This window comes from Chaetodon trifascialis, chromosome 13 (assembly GCF_039877785.1).
Source record: "Chaetodon trifascialis isolate fChaTrf1 chromosome 13, fChaTrf1.hap1, whole genome shotgun sequence".
Classification (NCBI taxonomy): Eukaryota; Metazoa; Chordata; class Actinopteri; order Chaetodontiformes; family Chaetodontidae; genus Chaetodon; species Chaetodon trifascialis.
The window spans coordinates 1,254,325-1,277,963 of record NC_092068.1 but is presented as its reverse complement, the minus strand read 5'-3'; the positions used below and the strand labels follow the sequence as shown (position 1 = coordinate 1,277,963).

The 23,639-nt window shown below is 40.1% G+C and overlaps 1 protein-coding gene across 1 annotated transcript in view; it reads left to right on the top strand.

The window, feature by feature from the left end:
* The first annotated feature begins 208 nt into the window (after window positions 1–208).
* The window catches only part of fbxo28 (F-box protein 28), a 39,785-nt gene continuing 16,354 nt past the window's right edge, over window positions 209–23,639 (top strand). Inside the window, exons 1-4 of the mRNA XM_070978064.1 lie at window positions 209–410; window positions 2,345–2,454; window positions 2,977–3,115; window positions 4,259–4,454. Of these exons, the coding sequence (XP_070834165.1) occupies window positions 231–410; window positions 2,345–2,454; window positions 2,977–3,115; window positions 4,259–4,454 (625 nt within the window). The 5' untranslated portion in view covers window positions 209–230. The remainder of the gene's footprint in view (window positions 411–2,344; window positions 2,455–2,976; window positions 3,116–4,258; window positions 4,455–23,639) is intronic.

The following is a 23,639-nucleotide window of genomic DNA, read 5'->3' as shown; positions in this document are numbered from 1 at the left end:
GGTAGTAAGTGTTCAACAACAAAAAATTGTCAAATCTGTTCCCCTCGTCATGTTCATACAAGTTTGTATAATAAATTATATCATATATTTTTGCTCCCATCTGTTCATTTTGATTTTGTGCTTGTACGTAATCTCCTGAGCTGTTTCCCTTTCTGCAAACACTTTTATATCAGATGGCACGCTAGTGTATGTTTGAAACGTCACTTCCGCCTCCTCCTTAGCAGAGCAAGATGGCGGCCGTTGTAGAGAGAGTTGATGGATGTGTTGGGTCGTTGGACTCAGACGCGGTGTCACTGAGACAGTCAACCCCTCCACCGGACCAGAACAACCCACTGTTAGGACTGCCCATTGTGGCCATTGAGACTATTCTCAATTTTCTGTCTTATGATGAAATCAGTCTGCTGCGTTCGGTAAGGAGAACAAATACAAGCCAACTAGAAAGGGAACCAAACTAATGCTAACCAAATGCACTGCTTATCTGGATGGATACTAGCTTTGTTAAATCTTCGTAGAAATAGTTATGGGTAGAATTTAAAGCCGGTGTTAAATATCTGTGCAGGCGTGTAATCGCAGCCATGACCCGCAGTGCTTATTGTGCTGTTATCAAATTAGCAGGACAGCCTAGGTACGCGGTGACTGAGTAACGTTACACGGGACCACAAACACAAAAAGAAGAATGTGGAGGGTAGGAAGGATGAACTAAACTGTCTTATATTTCACTCTGGGTGTGTTTTACTCCTGTATAGATATTCCTGCCCTTTAGATATTGCCTGTCTCTTGTGGATGTGTAATTTGGTGAAATTAACTGGAAATCATTCATTGGTCAATTTCCACAGTGTGTTTTGCCGTGCAGCTCATCCAGCAGTCCTTTAACTTAATTCTGCCAGTGGCACATGCATAGTTTAGAGACAAGACAACATGTAAGGTCACGTGGACTTTGTTGTAGCAGTTGTGTTCCTTATAGTATGGTGTAATGCAAACTTGTCAGCCCCACTCTGTGACTTCCATGCAGTCCCTTTTTTACAAGAGCAAATGTGCCTCTTGTGCCAAAGACATGTAACAGGTCCCCCTCCTAACTGCCTTTAAAGTCACTTCAGACAGAGATGTTTGCTTTCGGCCCTCCTGACCTGTTTGGCCCCCAGGTCTGTAACCAGTCACCACCAACGTCACACCGTAGCGTCTAATAGACTCGCCGGCCTGTGAAAAGAAAACCTTCTCATTCCACGGTCAAGTAAACAACAATAGATATTAAGACTCTCGAAATAATCCTTGCTAAGAAACATTCAGGACATGGTTGCAGTTTGGTTTAGTTTAAAAAAAAAAAAGATGCTGTAGATTAAAATAACGGCGGATGTTATGCAGACACATATACAAGATACATATACAAGTTAGTTCCTGATGCAATTTCACTTACATACTTGCCTACGTTGTACATTACATATGTTAAGTACAATTGGTTTACTTACATATGTAAGGTAAAATAATTTTGTTTCACACAGGACTCAAACAGTGGTCTCCTCCTACCTACACAGACTTTGTCACTTGGTGTACTACATTTGTTCTTTACTCCACCATTATCTTACCCTGCTGGTACAGCATCTTGAGACACTGACATTGAGACTTTTCATGCTTAGATGAAGGAAAATGTGACACTGACACACTATCTTCTAGTCAAGTGGGTCTGTTACACATTTTGGTATGCTACTGGGCTTAACCAGTAGGCCTGTGGTTTTCAAGTGACACTTTTGCATTGATTTTTGAATTACAGAAATAATTAACGAGAATAAGAAAAATTTAAAAACCTTACAGTGTTTTTTAAAGACGTATGCATAATCCTCAGAATGCCTCCTCTTTTATCCCCCCTAAAATATTTCCCCTGGTGTACTCTAAATTAGACTTAAGTAAGTACTTCTCAACTTCTATCTGTTTGATTCAAACAAGCATGGTAAGTGAATAGGTGAAGGAATGCACATGCACCTTGTGAAATGGTCACTGTACAATGTAGTGAGTAATTTTGTTGTTGGAAGTTAGAAAAGTATAATGACCATGTCCTCAAGACCATTGAAATGTTTGTCACAACAGTCACCTCCAAGTGTATTCATAAATGCCACTGCTGTAAAGACGAGGATACTAGAGACTAGAGGTGCTGTCCAAACTACTCGAGTAAGAGCCCTATGTAGGCTAATGTCTTCCAGCTGTAGTGGCCTTGAAAAATATGATAAACTTAACGAGCTGCACAGGAGGTTATCTGTTATTGGAAGCAGAAATATGACCCTGTTTTGCTTATGGACATATATACATACTAATATATTAACTGTTTTTCACCTGTTTTCTTCCTTTTCAGGTGTGTAAGCGCATGGACATGATCTGTCAGCGTGTCCTGAATCAGGGCTTCCTGAAGGTGGAGCGTTACCACAGTCTGTGCCAGAGACAAGTCAAAGCCCAGCTGCCCAGGTCAGTATCACACCAACATAACAGCTCTGCGGGGAAAAAACTACATTTGCTGCTGTTGAGGTTTAGGAACACATTGTTGAATATGGACATAGATATTGCACCTTCATTTCTGAACGGGCATTCTGAAGATTGGACTCAAGTTGGTGTTTCATCAGCTTTGGGTCTTTGGGCCCCCCATGGCCAGTGACGGTATTGCAAGGGACCATTGGAAGATTAAAAAAAAAAAAGTCATATCATTGAATCATTAAGGAGAATCACAGTGTATTAAGTTATTTTTCTTGCCCAACTAAATCTCATATAAAACATGGTTTTTGACCCTCTTCTTATTGGTTGAGCATGGAAATGTCCTACTACACTGTGTTAAAGCCCCAGAAGAAGATTCAGTTTTTCAAAACCAAAGCTATCAGTGAAGTTGTTATGCACAGCTATAAATGATGGCAAACTTAATTTTTAATAAAACTTCTCAGTTAAAAGCAAAAGGGACCTGTCTTCACTGGTGTGTTTTTCATGAATTGTCTCTAGGCGGGAGTCAGAGAGAAGAAACCATTCACTGGCCCGTCACGCTGATATCCTGGCTGCGGTGGAGACACGCCTCTCTCTGCTTAACATGACCTTCATGAAATATGTTGACTCCAACCTCTGCTGCTTCATCCCTGGAAAGGTTCGCTCAGGGACCTCTGGTCCACAAAACATCAGCATCAAATCTTACAGACGGAATATTTGAAATGCCTCTTTAGAAGGCTTCTTTTCAGTACAACAGGAAATTCACATGAATTACAGTTTTATTTTATGCCATAATGTGATGTCTTAGTTACACTTATAGATTGTACCCTAAGTTTTGGCCCTGTGTAGAGGACATAATAATTCTCTCCGCGTCCTGTAAAGAAGAGAGAAGAGTCTATGAAGAGAAGTTATAACAAAGAAGATTAGATTTAACCAACAAATCCTTTCACTGATATTTTGCTGAAACAGCAAAAATCATGTTTCCATACGTACGGCAAAAGCACTCAATTCTACAGATCTGACTGTAAGGAATTCTGTTTTTAAAGGAAGAGGGTGATAGCTGTCAGGACTACTAGTGTACTATATCATTTTTTTAAGTGCATCGTCCCTGTCTTGAGAAATGGTGTAAACTTAACAACTTATTACAAATGTCACTGTGACATTGAAGTTGAGGTTTTCTTATTGCCGCAACGCTTGCACCTGAATGTTAGAGTTTCTCCTCAGCTCTCTATAGTAATCCTATTTGTTATTTTCGAAACCCATGTCCATCTTTGATTTAAACAGTTTGTGTTGTTCTGCATAAGGGTTTGTGTATCAAACTGACATGAGGGCCATTGTTTCACAAATGGTATGAAAGACCTCTAGATACAGTAAGACAGGCTCAACTGGAGATGTATCTTGTGGTGAGGAAAGAATAACTCTACAATCTTAAGTCAGCATTGAGCCACTTTGATATCAGCACTGCTGATATACATCTTGTGTGCTAACTGAGCTAAGCATGTCCCTAACATTTTGTCCAGTTAACATTTTAAATTTTGCTTAAGTTGACTTTAAAGTAGACAAGAACACAGTGTTTTTAGCACAAAGACCCCATCTTTTAAGCCGCTCATGCATTTCTTACAGAAAGCTAAACTTGCTGGCTGCAGTTCTCATACCTGGCCAACAGATGGCCAATTGAGATTACCAGGGGTTAAAAAAAAAACATTAATTTTTCAGTCTTGTTAATTCATATCTGTTGTATATTTTCTGGTTGCCTGTCTTATTCGTGATGCCCTGATCATGTGCTGTTGTGTGTTGTCAGGTGATAGATGAGATTTACCGTGTACTGCGCTACGTAAACTCTACTCGAGCCCCTCAGCGAGCTCATGAGGTACTGCAGGAGTTGAGGGATATCTCCTCCATGGCTATGGAGTACTTTGATGAGAAAATTGTCCCCATCCTTAAGAAGAAGCTACCAGGGGCTGACCTGTCTGGCCGCCTCATTGGCTCTGCACCAGGTAATGAACAGTTGTTTGTCTTGGCTCATGAAGTTGGATTTCAAAAGAAAAAGTCACCCAGAGCTCTCAGTACTTCTGCTCTCACTGAGACGATAAAAATATGTTGAAAAAAAATGTTAGAAATTTTTTTGGTTTCATGGTTTAAATAGACAAAAATTATTGGAGGAGAATGTTGTTAAACAAGGATAGTTGAGTGCTTCTCTATAAGATGTCAGAGGGGTGTTAGATATTAACTCTTCAGCACTCAGTGCTTATATTGACATTTCGCAAAAGAAATTGGTATTTATGGCAATGAATGAGAATCTTCACGGACATTTATGGCAAAAAAATTTGTGCTGTCAGTTGATTAAAATATTTAATCATGATCAATTCTCATGAATGTCATAGTTAATTCGCGAATAATCGCAAATTAATTGCACATTTTTATCTATTCTAAATGTCCCATTAATTATCATTTTAATACTCTTATCAACATGCAAAAGTAGATAGGATTGCTTTGTGCAAATGTTTTTTATTGAAAACAACAACGTGTAGTGTTATATTTCACACTACAGTAGCATTCTCACTTTGAGCAGTCGTTCACATTTGAAGCAAAATCTCACACAATGTAACACTGTCAATAAACAGATGACAAAAAATAAAAACTTGGTTACAAAAAAGCCCATTCAACAACCCTTTCTAAGGGATCAAAACAGGGTGATACAGGATAAAGTTACAAAGTGGCCACGGCTTAAACTTTCCTTTCTAAAGTTTCCTTTGAACATACTAGCAGTCAGACTATAATGCTCTTCTGTTTATTCACCAGAGGCTTATCAACCCAGCCTCTTATTTCTCTCCAGAAAGAATGAACATTACTTGGCTATGGCTGCAGTAAGCTTGTTCTATGCCTCTGTCGAAAGCCATCCATTGTCGCCTGGTTTTGGAGGAGGCGGCGGAGAATTTGCATTCGCTGTGTGTTTGGCCATCAAGTGGTATTTTGGACTGGATGTACTACAGCGATAACTCAGTTCACACCAACAATACACACAGATAACTTTGGTCTTGTCAGTCGACCTATCTGGCAACTGTTTGAAACTAAACTTTTCATTCAGAATCTTGTTTGCATCCATTTCGGTGTTTCGCGCTTGACATCCACACAAACCATTAACCTACACTTTTACAGCGAGCAGGCAAGACCAAACACGTGTGTGGGGCGTGCCTATTGTTTTGCTTCCGGTTTACAATCGGATCCTGTAGTTTTTCTAACGTTACTACCCGTGGCCACAGCTTATAAAAAACTACAAGTGCACTAGGTCACAAAGAGCGTTAATCTCGCGATAAAAAAATTACGCTGTTAAAATAGATTTACGTTAACACGTTAATAATGCAAGATTTTTGACAGCACTAATATATATGTATACACACACACACACACAGTACTGTTAGTACTGTGCAGAGGTAAAATGCAAGGTAAGCGAAGAAGAAAAATGTAAATCAAATCAATATTTGGTGTTACTACCCATTGCCTTCAGTCCAGCATCAATTCTTATGGGTACACTTGCACAAAGTCAGAGCTATAGTCAGGTGTATGATCACCCAGTTATACCAATCAGGTGCTAATGATTATCAATTTTACATTAAGGTTGAAACACAGTCATTAACTGAAACAGAAACAGCTGTCTAGGAGGCTTAAAATTGGGCTAGGAACAGCCAATCTCTGCTATAATAATAATAATAAATTTTTTTCGTAGAGCACTTTTAACAATGCTCAAAGGCGCTTTAAAGGAGAAGGGTCAGATAAAAACAATAAGACCATACAGGATTATTAAAACACAGTCAATAAAAGTAAAGCAGAGAAGAGGACAAGACAAAAACAAAAAGAACTACAAAAAAGAAAACATTCAAGCAATGCAAACATTAAAAGCTGATCTAAAGAGGTGGGTCTTGAGGAGTGATTTGAATGTGATGAAGTCAGTGCAGTCACAGAGGAATTTGGGGAGTGAGTTCCAGAGTGTGGGGCAAGCAACTGAGAGGGGTAGAAAGTAGGTTGGCATCTGCTGAGCAGAGGTTACAGGGGGGATTGTATGGGTGGAGCAGGTCAGTGAGGTAGGAAGGGGCGAGGTTGTGAAAGGATTTGAAGGTGAGGAGGAGCAGTTTATATTGAATGCGGTGACGGATGGGGAGCCAGTCGAGGTTCTGGACGACGGGGGTGATATGGTCGTGTGAACAGGTTTGAGTGAGGAGTCGGGCAGCAGAATTTTGAATGTACTGTTTTATTGATAGCTGTGGAGGTGGAACCGAAGAGAATGCTATCAGTGCTATCAAGGTAAGGTTTTGGAAGACAGCTTCATGTCACAGGTCATGCACCATGGCAAGACTGAGCAAGACACAAGGTAGTTATACTGCATCAGCAAGGTCTCTCCCAGACAAACATTTCAAAGCAGACTAGGGTTTCAAGATGTGCTATTTAAGCTCTTTTGAAGAAGCATAAAGCAACGGGCAGTGTCGGCCAAGGAAACTTGCATTAGATGAAAAACACATCAAGCTTATTTCCCTTCGAATTCGGTCCAGCAATGTCCAGCAGCACCATCAGCGCAGAACTGGCAGAAACCAGTGGGACCCAGGTACACCCATCGCCTTACTGGAGAAGTCTGGCCAGAAGTGGTCTTCATGAAAGAGTTGCAGCCAAAAAGCCATACCTCCAACATGGAAACAAGACCAAGCGACTCAACTATGCACAAAAACAGGAACTGGGATGCAGAAAATGACCTCAGGTACTCTGGACTGAGTCAAAATTTGAAATATTTGGCTGTAGCAGAAGACGGTTTGTTCGCTGAAGGGCTGGAAAGCGGTACAATAATGAGTGTCTGCAGGCAACAGTGAAGCATAGTGGAGGTTCCTTGCAAGTTTGGGCTGCATTTCGTCAAATGGAGTTTGAGATTTGGTCAGAATTAATGGTGTCCTCAGTGCTAAGAAATAAGGCAGATACTTATCCATCATGCAATACCATCAGGGAGGCGTATGATTGGCCCCAAACTTATTCTGCAGCAGGACAACAACCCCAAACAAACAGCCAGAGTCATTAAGAATTATCTTCAGCGTAAAGAAGAACAGAGCCCTTATCACAACATCATCGAGTCTGTCTGGGATCACATGAAGAGACCGAAGGATTTGAGGAAGCTTACATCTGCAGAAGTTCTGTGGTTAGTTCTCCAAGATGTTTGGAACAACCTACCAGCCGAGTTCCTCCAAAAAATGTGTGCAAGTGTACATAGAAGAATTGATGCTGTTTTGAAGGCAAAGGGTGGTCATGCCAAATATTGATTTGATTTAGATTTCTCTTTTGTACATTCATTGCATTTTGTTCATTGATGATTTTGAAAGCATTCTTAGTAGCATTTTTTCACGCTTGCCTAAAACTTTGTGCAGTACTGTTTATGAATTTTTATTGCACTTTACGTTAGGGCTGTCAATGAATACTTGAATTTATAATAAATTAATTTATTTAATTAAATTAATAATGGCAATACATTCCATTGTGAAAATTAATTTTTGATTGTGGGGGCAAAAAAGCAACAGCAAAAGCACTGCAGAAGTCATGAAACCAATGTCTGTTGTCATGCTATTATTGTTTTTTTTTTTGTTGTTTGTTTGTTTTTCCTTATAATATAATCCATGCCCTATTTTCCCCTGCTGCTTGTCTTATGTCCGCCCTCTCTTTCGGCCCTCTCGTGATTCGATGAATTGAGAGTTTATTTCAGCCAATCCATAGTTAGTGATGATTGTTGGAGCAATGAAAAGATGAACCAAGAACGTTTTTGTGAGTTTTAATTTTGTTGCATTTGAATGAAGTGTGTTTTATGATAGAATCACTGTTTCTGTGAATGGAGTCTGGTGGCTTTGGCAAGAGTAATGTAACAGCTGTTAGAGCAGAGAAGGATCTTGTTTGTATATGCTTTCCTCTTTGCATGGTAGAGTTTCAGCTTGCATTTGTGGATACAGCGACGAACTTTGTTCACAGACATTGGTTTTTGGAAGTGTTCCTGAGCCCATGCAGCGATGTCTACTACAGAAATGTGTAGGGCCTAAAGCTCACGGCCACATTGCCTCTTTGCAGTTTTTTATGATGAGAACTGTTCCTAAATTGTTGTGCTACTTGCCAGTGCAGTGTGTCACAGAGTGATGTACCCCTCCCCATCTTTACTTCAGAAAGATTCAGCTTCTGTGGGATGCTCTTTTTATATCCAGTCATTTTAGTAAACCTGTTGCCAGTTAACCTAATTAATAGTGATGTTCCGTAAGGTCTTTTCTTTTAGCATTTCACAACCTCTCCTGTCTTTTGTTGCAACTGTACCCTTTTTTGAAACATGTTGCTTTCATTAAATTCAGAATTTTCAAAAAATGAAAAACACTTTTGATACATTTGATTTTCAATTAAATGTGGGCTTTCAATAATTTGCAATTCACCACATCCTATTTCGATTTACCGTTTACATTGCATCCCAATTTTTTGGAACCGTTGTCGTTATTGTGTATGACTTAACTTGCATCTTGGCTATCCATACAAATGTTCAGAAACAGTCCTGCATGCCCTTCCAACCAAGTGAAGGAAGTCTTGCAGACCTGAACCCTGGTAACTTCACCAACAACAAAGTCAAGGTGTCTCTCCCATAGTTCAGTATAGAAAGAGTAGTCCAAGACCTAAATGAACAGTCACAGGTTCATCACTATATTATGTAATTTATGAAAGACTGCATGAAACAAACACCAAAGACCCTCAGGACATAAGAAGAATTGAAATCATTCCTGAGGTGCAGGGGTGGTTGAACAGTGGGGTGGAGCAGGCACAAGCAGCCCAAATCTGATTTTGCTCTCATGTATCTTAGATCAGTTTTTCTTGACAATGTAAACAAGCTTTTGTATTAGATGCAAGAGGCAACACGGGTTTATTTTCACTGGACAACTGACCCCTTCCAAAAATTTTCGCCTGTGGACAAATGCAATAGACGACCGACGTGTCATACCTCGTGTTACAAATAGACTACAATGCTTTGAAATAAATGTGAAATGAACGTGAAATAAGTTTTCTGTTAATCCATAAATTGTTAGTGATGTTGAATATACAGTGTAGCTGGAGATCAATCACAGTTATCCCGTCCCCAGATTAATGTGGTTTTAATGTGGCTGATTTCCCTGTCGTTGCTGTCATGGTGACATTAACTGTTTTAGAAAGTGTTGTGTCTTGTTGCTGCTGAGTTCACAGGCTATCAATTTCTCCAACTAGTGTAAATGTAACTGTAAGAATATGTCTGAATCAGAAATAACTTTCTCAGCCTTGTCTGCCTCAGTTTTGTGCTGGCATCAGTTTTGATGCTAATTAAATGATTCAATATTATTTTGTTATCACTAATTGTTACAGACCCCTGAGTTTGAATAAAAATCAGTAGCAGACTTTTGAGTAATAAGTTTGAGAACCCATTTTAACCCAACCCAATTGCAGCAGCAGCAGCAGCAGCAGCATATACATTTGGGCTAGACAGTAATATATAATAAGGTATCCCTGGGTATTTGAAAATGGCATTGGTTTCATTGCTGTCATGCAAAAATTCTGCGACACAATATGCACGTACATATAATAAACATCTTAAGAGTATTTGTCCAGCACCACTGTCTTTGTGGTTGAAGATGCTATGAAAGTGATGAATGAACTTTTGTAAACAATGTAATCTGTCAAAAAGTCACTTGTTAAAAAGACAACTATTCAGGAGCAATCATGATTGTGAGTCATGTGACAGCTTCTCCTTAGCAGGGAGAATCAGGAAAAAAAGATAGCAAATCCAAGCAAGCTGGTACCCAAAACTGCTGCAGTTTGACAGCATTTTGGATGGAGACAAACATCCAATGCCACCTGCTTTCCATAGATGTCTAAGGTGGCCCAGAAGAAGTTGTGAGTGCGTGCACAAGTTCACCATCAGAATGTTGTTGTTGATGTTCAGCAATGCAGGCAAAGTTGTAAATTCGTTACATAGATGTTGGTAATGTTGCTATTCCATTTCTAGTGTTGTTCTGAGAATAAAACTGGAATGTGTTTCACATTTCTGTTTTATATGTGATGTGTAATATAACAATAATAGTAATAGTTTTTCCTTGCAACTGTTGCAAAGTGCTTGCTCATGAGGGAATTGTTGGGTCTCTGTAGATAAATAGCATGGTCTGTACCAGCTCTAAATGGAAAGTGTCCTGAGACAGTGATTTAGACAGTGATTTTTTTTTTTCATTATTATTACCTTTATTTAACCAGGAAGTCCCATTGAGATTCAAAATCTCTTTTACAAGAGAGACCTGGCCAAGGTAGCAGCCAGTCAGAACATATTAAAATGTAGTAAATACAACACATTAAACAAACAAACAAAAAAAACCATACAATATTCCACAATAAAACAACAAGAACAACTATTAAAACATAGTGGAGTGGAGTGGACCTCTCAAGAAAAACAACAACTTGTCTCCATCACCACATTCTTTATGATGCCCTTAAATGTATTAATTGATATGAGTGTTTCTAATCCAAGGTCCTTCTGCAGATTATTCCAAGCCCGTGGGGCATAGTAGGAAAAGGCAGTTTTCCCCAAATCAGCTGAAACCCGGCGTACATTGAAAAGTAACCACTTGGAGGAGCGTAGCTGGTAATTACCAGTGCTGACACAGAGAAGGTTACAGAAGTAGGCTGGAAGTTTCCCCAATATTGCTTTATAAATGAAAATGTACCATTGCTGTTGCCTGCGAATAGTCAGTGATGTCCAACCTACAAGATCATAAAGAATGCAGTGATGAGTGAGGGACCTTGCAATTGTAATGAATCGTAAAGATGCATGATACACTGAATCAAGACTACGTAAGATGGAGGAAGCTGCATGCATACAATATGTCACTGTAATCAGTCACAGACAAAAAGTAGCTTCCACAAGTTTTCTCTTAGCACTGAAGGTAAAACAAGACTTGTTTCTAAAATAAAAGCCGATTTTCACTTTAAGCTTCCTGACAAAGGTTGTAATATGTACATTAAATGAAAGCTTGTCATCTATCCATATACCCAAGTACTTGTACGAGGGAACCCTTTCAATGGATTTACCTTCAGAAGTGAAGATGCCAAAATCACCAGGCAAATGTGACCGAGCTTTTGTGAAGACGATAAACTTCGTTTTCTGAGTGTTTAAAACCAATTTTAAGCTAAGAAATGAAGTTTGTAATGACTGAAATGCAGCCTGAAGCTCTTGCACTGCCCCTACTATGGAGGGAGCATGGGTGTAAATAACTGTATCATCAGCTTATAAATGTATTTTTGCTTGAATGTTTTTACCCAGATAATTTATAAAGAGAACAAAATAGGCCCCAAAATGGATCCTTGGGGGACACCTTTAGTTATCATCAGGAATTCAGATTTGTGGCCCTCTGCATAGACACACTGAGTACGATCTGTAAAATAATTTTGGAACCACTTTACAGCCTTGGGACTGAAACTAATAGATCTTAATTTGTTTAGTAGCAGTGCATGGTCAACTGAATCAAATGCCATAGAGAGGTCAACATATAAAGCAGCGCAGTGCTTTTTTTCTGTCCAAGGCATTCATGATATCATTGGTCACAATTGTAGCCGCAGTGATAGTGCTGTGGCCAGTTCTAAAACCTGACTGAAAATTGTTTAAAATATTTTCAGCAGCTAAGAACTGTTTTAATTGTAAATTTATAAAGGATTCATGGATCTTAGCCAGGACTGACAGTTTGGAGATTGGACGGTAATTATTCAACTCTGCAGGGTTTCCACCTTTTAATAGAGGGAGAACATAGGCAGCTTTCCAAATTTTTGGGATGGAATTTGAGAGAAGATATGAGTGACAGGCTCAGCAATAATATCAGCTGCCACCTTTAAGAGATATGGATCCAAATTGTCTGGACCCTCAGACTTGTGATCAATGTCTCTCAGAGCCTGTAAAACTTGTAAAACTGAAATACAGATGGAGCGGCCTCGAAATTCCCCTCCAGGCCAGAGGCCATCCAGCTCCCAGCCGGCTCCCAGCCGGCTGCCAGCCAGCTACCAGTCCCCCCCTCCTCATGGGGGTGTGCCCAGAATCCACTATAAACACGCCTCCATTCAATTGCAGGGTGTCACCAAGAGATGGCGTGTCCCTCACAGGAACACATCTCAAGGGCAAAGATTTTTACTCCACTACATTCATCTGCTTTAGTAGGCTTATTTGTACTTAGGCAGTCACAGTTGCTCAACTATTTTACGTTGATTATTTAGATCAACTTAGAAAAATATTTCTCGCACAAAGTCTTAAAAAAGTCTTAAATGTGTGTTTCCATCAGCCTGTTTTAATTCATATTTTCGATTTGCAAACAGAAAATTCCTAAGTTTTTCTCTTACAATATACTGTATGAATGTTTTTGTGATTGTTGCGATCAAAAAAAAAACAAACTCATGTAAAAAAGTTGTATATAATCACTTCCTATATGACAATAACCATACTTCACATTACAGAAACAGTCGAAAAGATTCAGTTCACATCTTAAAAAAAAAACAGTTTTAACTTGAGAATGAGAAGCATCAGCTCAAAATTACGAAATCATTTGGCGTAGTTGGTAGAGCCTCCGCCCTGTGTATGAAGCTCTCTGCAGCAGCTATGGGTTCGATTCCGTCATTCAGCTTTTTGCTGCATGTTATCTTCTTCGAAAAAAAAAAAGAGTTACAAAATCATTCCTGAGTCATAAAAGTGATGTAGCTTTACAAAACAGCCTGTGACTCCAAGAATAAACAGGCTCCATCTGTTTACATAGAGTTTGCTTTTGATAATTATCAACAAAAATGATGACCTAATTTTACTTTACATGCGCTGGAACAGAGACAGAGCTGCAGGAGCAGAGCGCGTCATCTGGAGATTCCAGGGCTCGCCTATGATTTCCGCAACAGGCGCGCAGCTCTCGGCAAAAATAGACCAGGAAGCGGCCAGTAGACAGTCATATTAGTATTGGTTGAATATGCGCTAATTTTTGCGATCGCAAGATTTCCTGGTCGGAGTGATAATATACATTTTGATGCATGAGGGAGGTGGGAAAATTGGCTTATCCATAAATGTAATTAAGTGTAATGGAAACATTTAGTGAAGTCTATAAAGTAGCCAGCGACACAATATTAATATCTGTGGCACAAATTGATTTTTAATTACTGGAGGTACGCGCTCCCCTCAGCCCTCCACCTATTTTACTGGCCATAGGTAGTCTGTGGGACAGTGGGGGCTGGGAGCCTGTTTGGCTGGCGACCATCCATTGAGTTAGAACAAAGGATACACTGTAATGCAAATAATGACTTTTCAGCCAACAACGCGGCCGGCTCGACACTACACATGCCTGACAGAGTGACAGACAGGAGAACATCATGATGCCCGTGGTGATGATGCGCGATGTGTCAGTGAAACTACAGGTTTACTCAGCTCTGAAATGTGCCGGGAGTTAATCGCTTCAAATGCACAAATGCAGTGAAGTTCACAAACCACCAACAGTTTATAGAATAGAATGGACTGTCTATCAGTGGCCATTAGAGCAGCTCTCTAATAATTAATATAGATGTCACACTGTGCGGAAGAGCTTAATAAGTTAACAAGAGATTTGGCCACGACAGCTGAAACAATTGGATTTATACTTTATCCAAAATCGGGGTGAAATATTGCATGCCACGGATTAGATAGATACAGAAATCATCATCTGAGAAATACTCATGATACTGATTTCACTGTTTATTGGCCGTTTTCATGTGTGTGTGTTAACTGATTGGCCAATAAAAACAAGTAGATTGGCCCATCTACATCGGCCCATTGGCCCTTTATGCCCCACAGCATTGTTTTTTTTCATGGGTCTGATTGGCCCATTAGGATTATTCATGATTGATTGTAGGTGTTATGCGGGGGATGAGGCTCGCTGGCTGCGGAGGGAGAGTTGATGTTGTAGTAAGAACCCGTCTGCCTGGTCTAACATGATGAAGTCATGTTGAACATTTCCGTTTCCCAAAAAAACATTTATTTGAGGTGCAGCGGCACAATATTAATATCAAACACGCGTGCACAACGCCGGATGTAAAAAATGCATTCTTGGTGCGCTTCTGAGCACTATGTTTACCCGCGACTATAACTTTTTTTAATAGTTACTGTTTATATTCATCGCATGAACAGTCTGAAAAAAGAGACAGAGACACAGAGAGGAGGACACAGACAGTCACACAGAGTGATGAAAAAGATCAGTGATAATTAACTACAGTATATTAAGCCTATGATGTTGAACATCGCAGTGCGCAGTGCAAGCCGTCTGCGGCGCTCCTCAGCCGCCTGTGAAGGCGAACGAAATCTGGAACCTTTCAGCTCAATGACATGACTTTGAAAGCACCAAGTGACTTGTCTTAACGAATTTCGTTAGATTAAAATATGTAGAACTGTAAAATATCACTTCCATGAGGCTGTTCAGTCAGACATTAACAGATCACAGGCTGAAATTGGCATTTCATCCTCCCGTCCCTCCCTCTTCAGCGCACTGTAAATGATTTCTGTCCAGTAATATACAGTACACACACATACAGAAACTGCGTATTGCTGGTCACCGCATCAAATAGCGACCCGCAAATCTAAAATGCTCTACAAACAGGAAACCCACCAACTGAAAAGCAGAGTGGCTCCGCGAATCAGGCAGAGTATTAAACATTTAACTGTTTAGCAGTTCAGAATGCTAGAAGAACGCGACGCACAACTTCTGTTATTCACGATTAATTTTCTGGGCACAAATCACTCGGCACGCGGAGATGCGCTGGGAGCCTCTCCAAAGGTGGAGAGAGATGTGGAGGAAAAGGCAGGATGGGCAGATGAGCAGATCCAAGAAGTTAGTGAACGAGCACTACAATAATGTGGATGATTAAGCATAATTATATTTAAAAAACTGCACAGGGTGCTCTACTAGACAAGCAGTTTTTCTTACAGCAGTGGAGGCTATGTGCAGATCTAATGAACGACTCAGCAAAGCTGACACGGTAATAATGACTGCTCCTCCTGGTGGACTGATCGAGCAAGTGCAGGTAGTTTCCGCAAATGGAGCTTAGGGGCGTTACGAGTTGGATCTCATTACAGTCACGAACCCGCCTACTGCAGAGCAGGGACCGGTCACGGACCCGCCAGGGCCCCAGCATGAAATTGGGGGAATTTCGAGGCCGCTCCATCTGTAGGTTTAAATTCACACCAATCCAAATTTCCATCAGCTGCTGAAGTGGCAGAACATGGGACAGATGTGTTGACATTTTGATTATCAAGTATGGACCCAGCCTGAATGAAGTGTTCGTTAAACTGATTTACTATGGCAGCTTTGTCTTTTATTTCATCTGAGCCAACAAGAATTTGTTCTGGGAGGATTGAGGCCATATGTGTACTTGACAAAGATTGAATTGATTTCCAAAACTTTGTGGGGTTATTTAAGTTCTCTGTAATCGACTTCAGATAAAACTCAGATTTGTACTTTCTAATCATTAAAGTACACTTGTTCCTTAGGGTTCTATGCTGTCCAATCAGCAGCAGAGTTTGAAAATCTAGCTTGTGCCCACAATTTATTTCTTAAACAAATTATTTGTGATAGACAGGAAAATTGATTGAAAATATTCCCATGCCAGTTCAACATCTGAAATCAGAGAAACTCTGTTAAGATCACTGTGATACAGGTCATGCAGGAAGGCCTGCTTTTCAAAACTTTTAAAATGTCTTGAGACAGGGTTTTACCTTGGGGATTTTTGTGACACAAGCAATTACACAATGATCACTAACATCATTGCAAAATATGCCAGTTAAGGCATATTTATACACTGTATTTGTTATAATTAAATCAAGCACTGTAGATTTATTTTGGGCTTTGGGATTTAGTCTTGTTGGTTCATTTATGTTGCACCAAATTTAAGGCATCACACAGTTCTTTCAAACAATCTGAGGTTCCTGAAAGCCAGTCCCAATTTAGGTCACCCGTAAGGATGAATTTAGAGTAATTTATTTCATGTAAAATATCTGAAATAGATTGGAAAGCATCCTTTGAGGCAGACGGGGGCCTATAGCAACCAACTACAGTGATATAAGTATCCTTTGAAATGCCCACTTTAATTGCCAAAATTTCTGTGTAGCTTTAGTAACGGATAGGGTTATAGAGCTTTTGAACTTAGATTTTTCATATATGGCAACCCCACCTCCTTTACCAACCCGATCAGTTCTGTAGACTTTGTAACCCTCAAAAGAAATTGATTCATCAGGTACCGATTTCTTAAGCCAAGTTTCAGACAGGACCATTATATCAGTGTCGGTCTTATTTGCCCAGATCTTGGTCATATCAGTTTTAGGTACAAGACATAACATTTAAATGTATAAAACCGAGGCCGGCTCTACCTTTGAAATCTGAGGGGGGGTAGGTAAACATTGTAAAGTGATATTAGGCCCAGGTTTGGGCTGGACGTTACCAGACAACATCAATAAGAGCATAATCATACAATGCAATTTTAGTTTGACAGAAAATAAGTTATCATTACCACTGTCTCCAATGAATTGTGAAAAGGAGTCCTCTGAGATAATAAAATGTTCTTTTAGCAGCAGTAAATTCTGAAGACATGAGATCTTGTTGACTTGCACTTGCAGGAGGTAGATTTTATGTTGGTGACACAGACTGATTGACTGATGACATGACTCATACAGTCTTGTTGGAGAAGATAATAATTGACTTGGCACTATGTACATAAAATTGAATTGAATACAAGAATGTAATGTACAAAATGTAGCTCAAAATGCTTGGCATCAAAATAGACAAAAAGTGAACATAAAAACATGGTAATGTAACATAAGATGGAAAATCACAGTTGCAATGCCTTCTAGTCACCTTGTGGCAGGAATTGGTATAGTGTTCTAAACGTTCTCCAATTTGATTTCTAATCATCTGGTAATACTGTATACCACAGGAATACTTGGGGGGAAATAGGATACCGCCCAACCCCAATGCACGTGTGCATAAAAACTAGTGTAATAATTAAAAAAATAAATAGAATAAAAATCAATTAAGAATCCTGATCATATAGAGCTCTCACAGTGCAAAGTTGAATGTGCAAAGTCATCAGAAACATACAGCTGAACGTGCACAGTCCCTCAGAAGATAAGGCTTCTCTCCTCGCTCAGTGGAGTCATTGTACAGCACGTGTTATGTTTTATGTGGCCCACGAGAGCTTAAAAGGCATATGATTGTCTTTGCAACATTTACAGTGACCATAAACTACTTCTCCCACAATGCATGTTGATTTTGTGACCCGCGAAATTACGACATGCTGTAGCTAGAGTGCAGTGTTCCCATATCAGAGTTTAACTAAAGTAGTTTTCTAACAAGCAATGTTACAGCAACTGGTCTGTAATCATTGAGGGCAGGTGGAAAAGACTTCTTGGGGAACGGATCAGTGTAGGATGTCTTCCACAGCATGGGAACCTTCTCCTGGCTGGGACTGATAAAATCTGGACCTGCAGTATTGTTCTGGTACAGTCTGTCCAGCTTGAAACAGACAGACAGGCAGGTGGGGGAGGTAGAGGGGAGCTCAATGTTTCCTGATGTGGGGGGAGGTGTTGATTGGACTACGTTGATGTCCATGGTGTGGGTCAAGGAGTGTGGGGAAGAAGAGTGTGAGTTGTTGATCCTTATCACTGAGGAGGTGTGAGATGGGAACAGCTATCGGAGCAGGAACTGTGTTGAATCTAATTGTGTCTGGGGGAGGGGTAGGAAAAGGAGGAAGCTGAGGGTCCTTCACTGAACCTTTTAAAATTCAGCATTCAACTTGCTGCCTCTGTTTAGGTTTCCCTCAGCCTGATTCCCCTCCACCTTGAATGCTGTGATCAATTTCATTCTGACCACACATATCTCTCACATTGTTGTGTCAGAGCTTATTCTACGGCTTTCTGCTGTATGTTGAAGCATGAATACAACACTGCTAAATACTCTTTGATTTTTTTATTGATTTATTTTGCATATGAGGGCAACTAATAGAAGCATCACAGAGACTGTCCCACTAGCATTGGCACGTTCATTAATCTGCTGCCTGTAGCACTCATGGATTACCATGGGCAATGCTTGCTGGCCCATGGCCTCATGGAATAATTATTCTTCCTAGTTTTCACTCTGTGTGTGTTTGGTTACTACCGGGAGCCCCTACACGGCCACCCTCAGTAACTGGCTTTGTCCCTGACTTGAAGCAACGTATGAGTACTGAGGTGTATGGAAGTGGGGAGGGGAGAGGGGTCGAGCAGTGCTCTCTTATGTGATTCTAACCACTAGAGCTGTCCTATCTAGTCTGATGCGCATGAACTGATGAAGCCTGCTCGGACGAGAGGCGAAACGTCTTCCAAGACAAACTGACAAAGTCCAGTTGCGAACGATTGAATGCCCTGAAGCTTACAACGACCAGGATGAATGAGAATATTCACAGACATGCCTTATCCTTGACATGTAATAAACAATCTGTGTGTGTGTGTGTGTGTGTGTGTGTGTGTGTGTGTGTGTGTGTGTGTGTGTGTGTTGTCTTTAGGCGTGGATCTAATGCAACAGACGCCACATACAGAAAAGAGAGAAGACATAAGTGTCATCTGCCTCTTGTTATCAGAACTGGCTCTCACCAGTGATGCTATCTTACAACGCTGGACGGTACAAGGACATTCGTGGGTTACAAAAGATCGCAGGATTCAATATGATGAGAACACATAAAATCACTTGAAAGAACCAAATCGTTACACAAGTTCTCTATCCTACTGTATTAGATGTGTGTGACCTAAGTAAAATCAGCTGTGTTGACTGGTTGTGGATGCTGGAGCTTACCTCTTGGGGACCTCACGGTGTTCCTTTTAAGAAGCTCTCCTATACAGTTGTTGGGTCTCACTCACTCAATAAAGGATCACAGGTCAGGGCTTTTAAGCTTTTAAGTAATTTTTATTAGTCCAATCACAAAGATATTTTGTTATATATCACAAAGATCTCTTGTTTTACAATACCAAGTTGAGTAACTGTTTAAAATAAAAGGCTAAGCAGGCAGGATTGAGATTTATCTTGAACGAGTGTTCCTTTTGGAGTAAGGCCCCAAATCTCCTGCAGCCTATAATGCAAATAGTGTCTCAAGAGGACCATAAAAAGAGGTCAAAAGAGAAAAATGTTACTTTGGCTTGGTTTAGTAGGTTAAATTTGGCTGACATTGGTTGCTCTCAGGGTGGAACGGTAGCACAGCAGGTAGGTCGCCGGTTCGATCCCTGGGTCAGCCGACCATGGTCTGTGCGAAGGTTGCATGTTCTTCCCGTGCTTGAGTGGGTTCTCTCCGGGCATTCCGGCTTCCTCCCACAGGCAAAGGCTCATTAGGTTAATTGGTGACTCTAAAATTGCCTGTAGGTATGAGTGTGAGCGTGAATGGTTGTTTCTATATGTTGCCCTGCGATTGACTGGCGCCTGGTCCGGGGTGTACCCCGCCGCTCGCTCATTGACAGATGGGATAGGCTCCATCCCCCCCGCAACCCTCGAGTATAGAAAATGGATGGATGGATGGTTGCTCTCAAAATCAACACCTCTGTTGCTGAGGTAATCCGTAACCAACTTTCACCAGTTTTGGGATTTGTTCTCACTGGATTTCACACGCTGTGGTCTGCATTACCTCAAAGAAGAACCGAGACCTCAGGCAGCTAGAAGCAGCTGCTTATATACAGTTCTCCACTCAAATATTAGGAAGCATATATAACCTCTTATTGAAGGAGAACACTTTGCTTTGTTTTAGGGTTGTCCCGATCCGATCACGTGATCGGAAATCAGGTCTGATCGCGTGACTGCAGTCTTGATCGGATCGGACGTTATGTCCCAATAAGGTGTTGGATAAATAATATATATACATATGTATATTTATTGTTATTTTTAATTACATTTACAATATATGGGACAGTGATTAAAAATAAATGAGAATAAAATAGTATATTTATTAACTACCAACGTCTACAGGCTGGGTCTGTGTCTGTGACAGACACCACTGAACAGCGCATGCGCGGAACACGGCAGCAAGCAGCAGTTTGTTTTGAAGCTCGGGATCTCGAGAGGTGGGAAGGACAAAGCTGCTTTTTTTTTTTTGAACTTTTTATTTTTAATTTTATTCGCAGTGACAACATTATACATCTCAATCCGTATTGTGTCAAAATTAATTAAAGCTTGAGAAAACCATACAATAACAACATGATAATGACACAAAATATCAGCAAGGGAAGCAAAAAGAAAATAAAAACCAGACAAAATGTTTCTGTACACTTCAGAAAAGAAGAAGAGAAAAAGAGAAAAAAAATGGGGGGATGATAATTCCTTTTTTGGTCAATAAGAAGGGTGTGTGTCTACATCACTAACAATCTAGTGAGTTGGGGAATTCGCTGCATTAATAAATTCATTACAGGACTCCATCTTTTATCAAATGTATTCTTTTGTGACCTTAGGAGGTAAGTTATATGTTCCATCTCATAGATATCCCTGATTCTCCGAATCCACTGATTTTAAGTTGGTGGTTCGGGTTTCAGCCAGTTAATTGTTATACATTTCAGTGCAGCAGTTAGTAGGATCTGTAATAGATAACTTGCAGCTCTTCTCTGGATATTTTGGGGGTTTTAGCCCTAATTGGACAAATCGTGGGTCTTGGGTAATATTTACATGAAACACCTTTGTAAGTGCCTGAAATATCTCATCCCAGAATACTTTTAATACGGGGCATGACCAGAATATGTGTAGGTGATTCCCTATGTGGGCTCCACAATTTCTCCAACACTTATTAGTGTGTGTTGAGCCCATCTTTGCTATTATTTGAGGAGTTCGAAAGTATCTGGCTATAACTTTCCTTTTAAATTCCCTCCACATATTTGAACTAGTTACCAAATGTGCTTTGGAGCATATGTCGCTCCAATCCTCTTTCGATATTCTCTGTTGCATCTCCTTCTCCCATTTTTCTCTAATGTGGTTTTCGGTCATTGGGTTCATAGCTTGGAATTTCTGATATAATTGAGACATTATCTTCACTACATCATTTCCAGATTGTGTTTTTATGGAAAAGTTTTCTACCCCTGTGGGGTTTAAAATCATGTTCCAATCTTTTTGTTTTGTTAGGAAATCCCTCAATTGTAGGTATCTGAAGACATCTGTATTAGGGAGAAGGAAATCCTTCTTTGATTGTTCAAATGATTTTAGAATACCTTCATCACACAATTGGTGTATGTATTTCAGTCCATATACTGACCATCTTCTGAAACCCGTATCAAATTGAGAGGGTGTAAAATTTCTAATTGAACATAGTGAACATAGTCCATTCTCCTATTTTGATATTTTTTGGAGAGTATTCTTGGAAGGGTAATTCGGAGAGAGGTTCCTGGCATCGACTTTTTTCAATATTAAGCCGACAAAGCTGCTTTTAACACCACAAACTTGATACGACACCTCAATACACTGCACTGCAGTTTACAATACACTGCACTGAGAATACGAGTTAGGAGTGCAGTTCCAAAAAGCACAATACTGGCCTTAGGCTATCCGTTAAAAAGTGTTGTGGACACCTGTAAAAAGTTCCGGTCAAATAGCCTGATGGTTCTAAATAAGCAATCATCTCACTTCCCTCCACTGATTAGGTCTAATAAAACAGCTGCAGCCAACCGAGCTGCAGGTTCTGTGGCCAGAGCCAGTTACCTTGGCAACGCATCACAACGAGAGATATTAAATAGTCCACTCAGCTGCTTCTTCTGAAAAACGTACGATTTTAACGGTAAAAAACAACATTAACGTATTAATAATTGATTTAATATTTATTTCTTTCGTAAGTGACCATGGTATAAGCGGGATAATGCCCTTGGAGGTGTCCATTATCAGAAATGAAAGCGTCGTCCATTCATTTCTGATAATGGACACCTCGTCAGGCATTATCCCTCACGTTATGTTGCACTATTCCTAATGTGAAGAAAATTTTGTTTTATTTCTGTGTTCTATTCTGACTTGAGACTGTAATTCAAGCTACCTCATAGAAGCTTACAATACACTGCACTGCATGCATGCACAATTGTGCACAAGTGTTACATGTTAATATAAGAGCCATTGGTAACAAAAAAAAAGGGACATCCTGGATCTTACTCTTTGCTCTTAGTTCGTTTCATAATGTTTTATAGAAGTATTGAATTGGGACTCAGTATCAGCAGATACTCAAAATCAAATGACTCCGACTCAGGCTCAGGGGCAAAAAAACGTGATCGAGACATCCCGATTTCGTTTCTGGAAAAGCTCTGCCACCCCTTATGGGGGTGGTTGATTTTTTTTTTTTGTTAGGGACTTTCCAGAGCAGACAAGTTGTTGTTGTTTTTATGTGAGCCAACCATCCATAACCAACAAAAAACTTATCATGTACTTTTAAATTAACACTATCAAGAAAAGGAAAATTATCAAATTAATGAGTAAATGATTAAATTATGCAATGAGTAAAATATAGATCAGTGTAAGGACCATAAAGGGGATAATGACCATAGCTGAATAACAAGATTCAAAATGATGTACAATGCTGTGAAAAAGTATTTGCAATTTCACTGACCACACCCAGGCCTGATTACTGCCAGACCTGTTCAATTAAGAAATCACTTATATAGAACCTGTCTGAGAAAGTGAAGTAGGATGTGAGATCTCGAACAGAAACACATCATGCCATGATCTAAAGAAATTCAAGAACAAATGAGAAACAAAGAAATTGAAATCTATCAGTCTGGAAAGGGTTACAAAGCCATTTCTAAGGCTTTAGGACAGCGAACCACAGTCAGAGCCATTATCCACAAATGGAGAAAACTGGGAACAGTGGTGAACCTTCCCAGGAGTGGTTGGCCTACCAAATTACTCCAAGAGCGCAACTATGGCTCATCTAGGAGGTCACAAAAGAACCCCGAACAACATCTAAAAACTGCACACCTCACTTGCCTCTGTTAAGGTCAGTGTTCATGATTCAACAATAAGAAAGAGACTGGGCAAAAATGGCATCCATGGGAGAGTTCGAAGGTGAAAACCACAACTGACCAAAAAGAACACAAAGGCTCATCTCACATTTGCCAAGAAACATCTTGATGATCCCCAAGA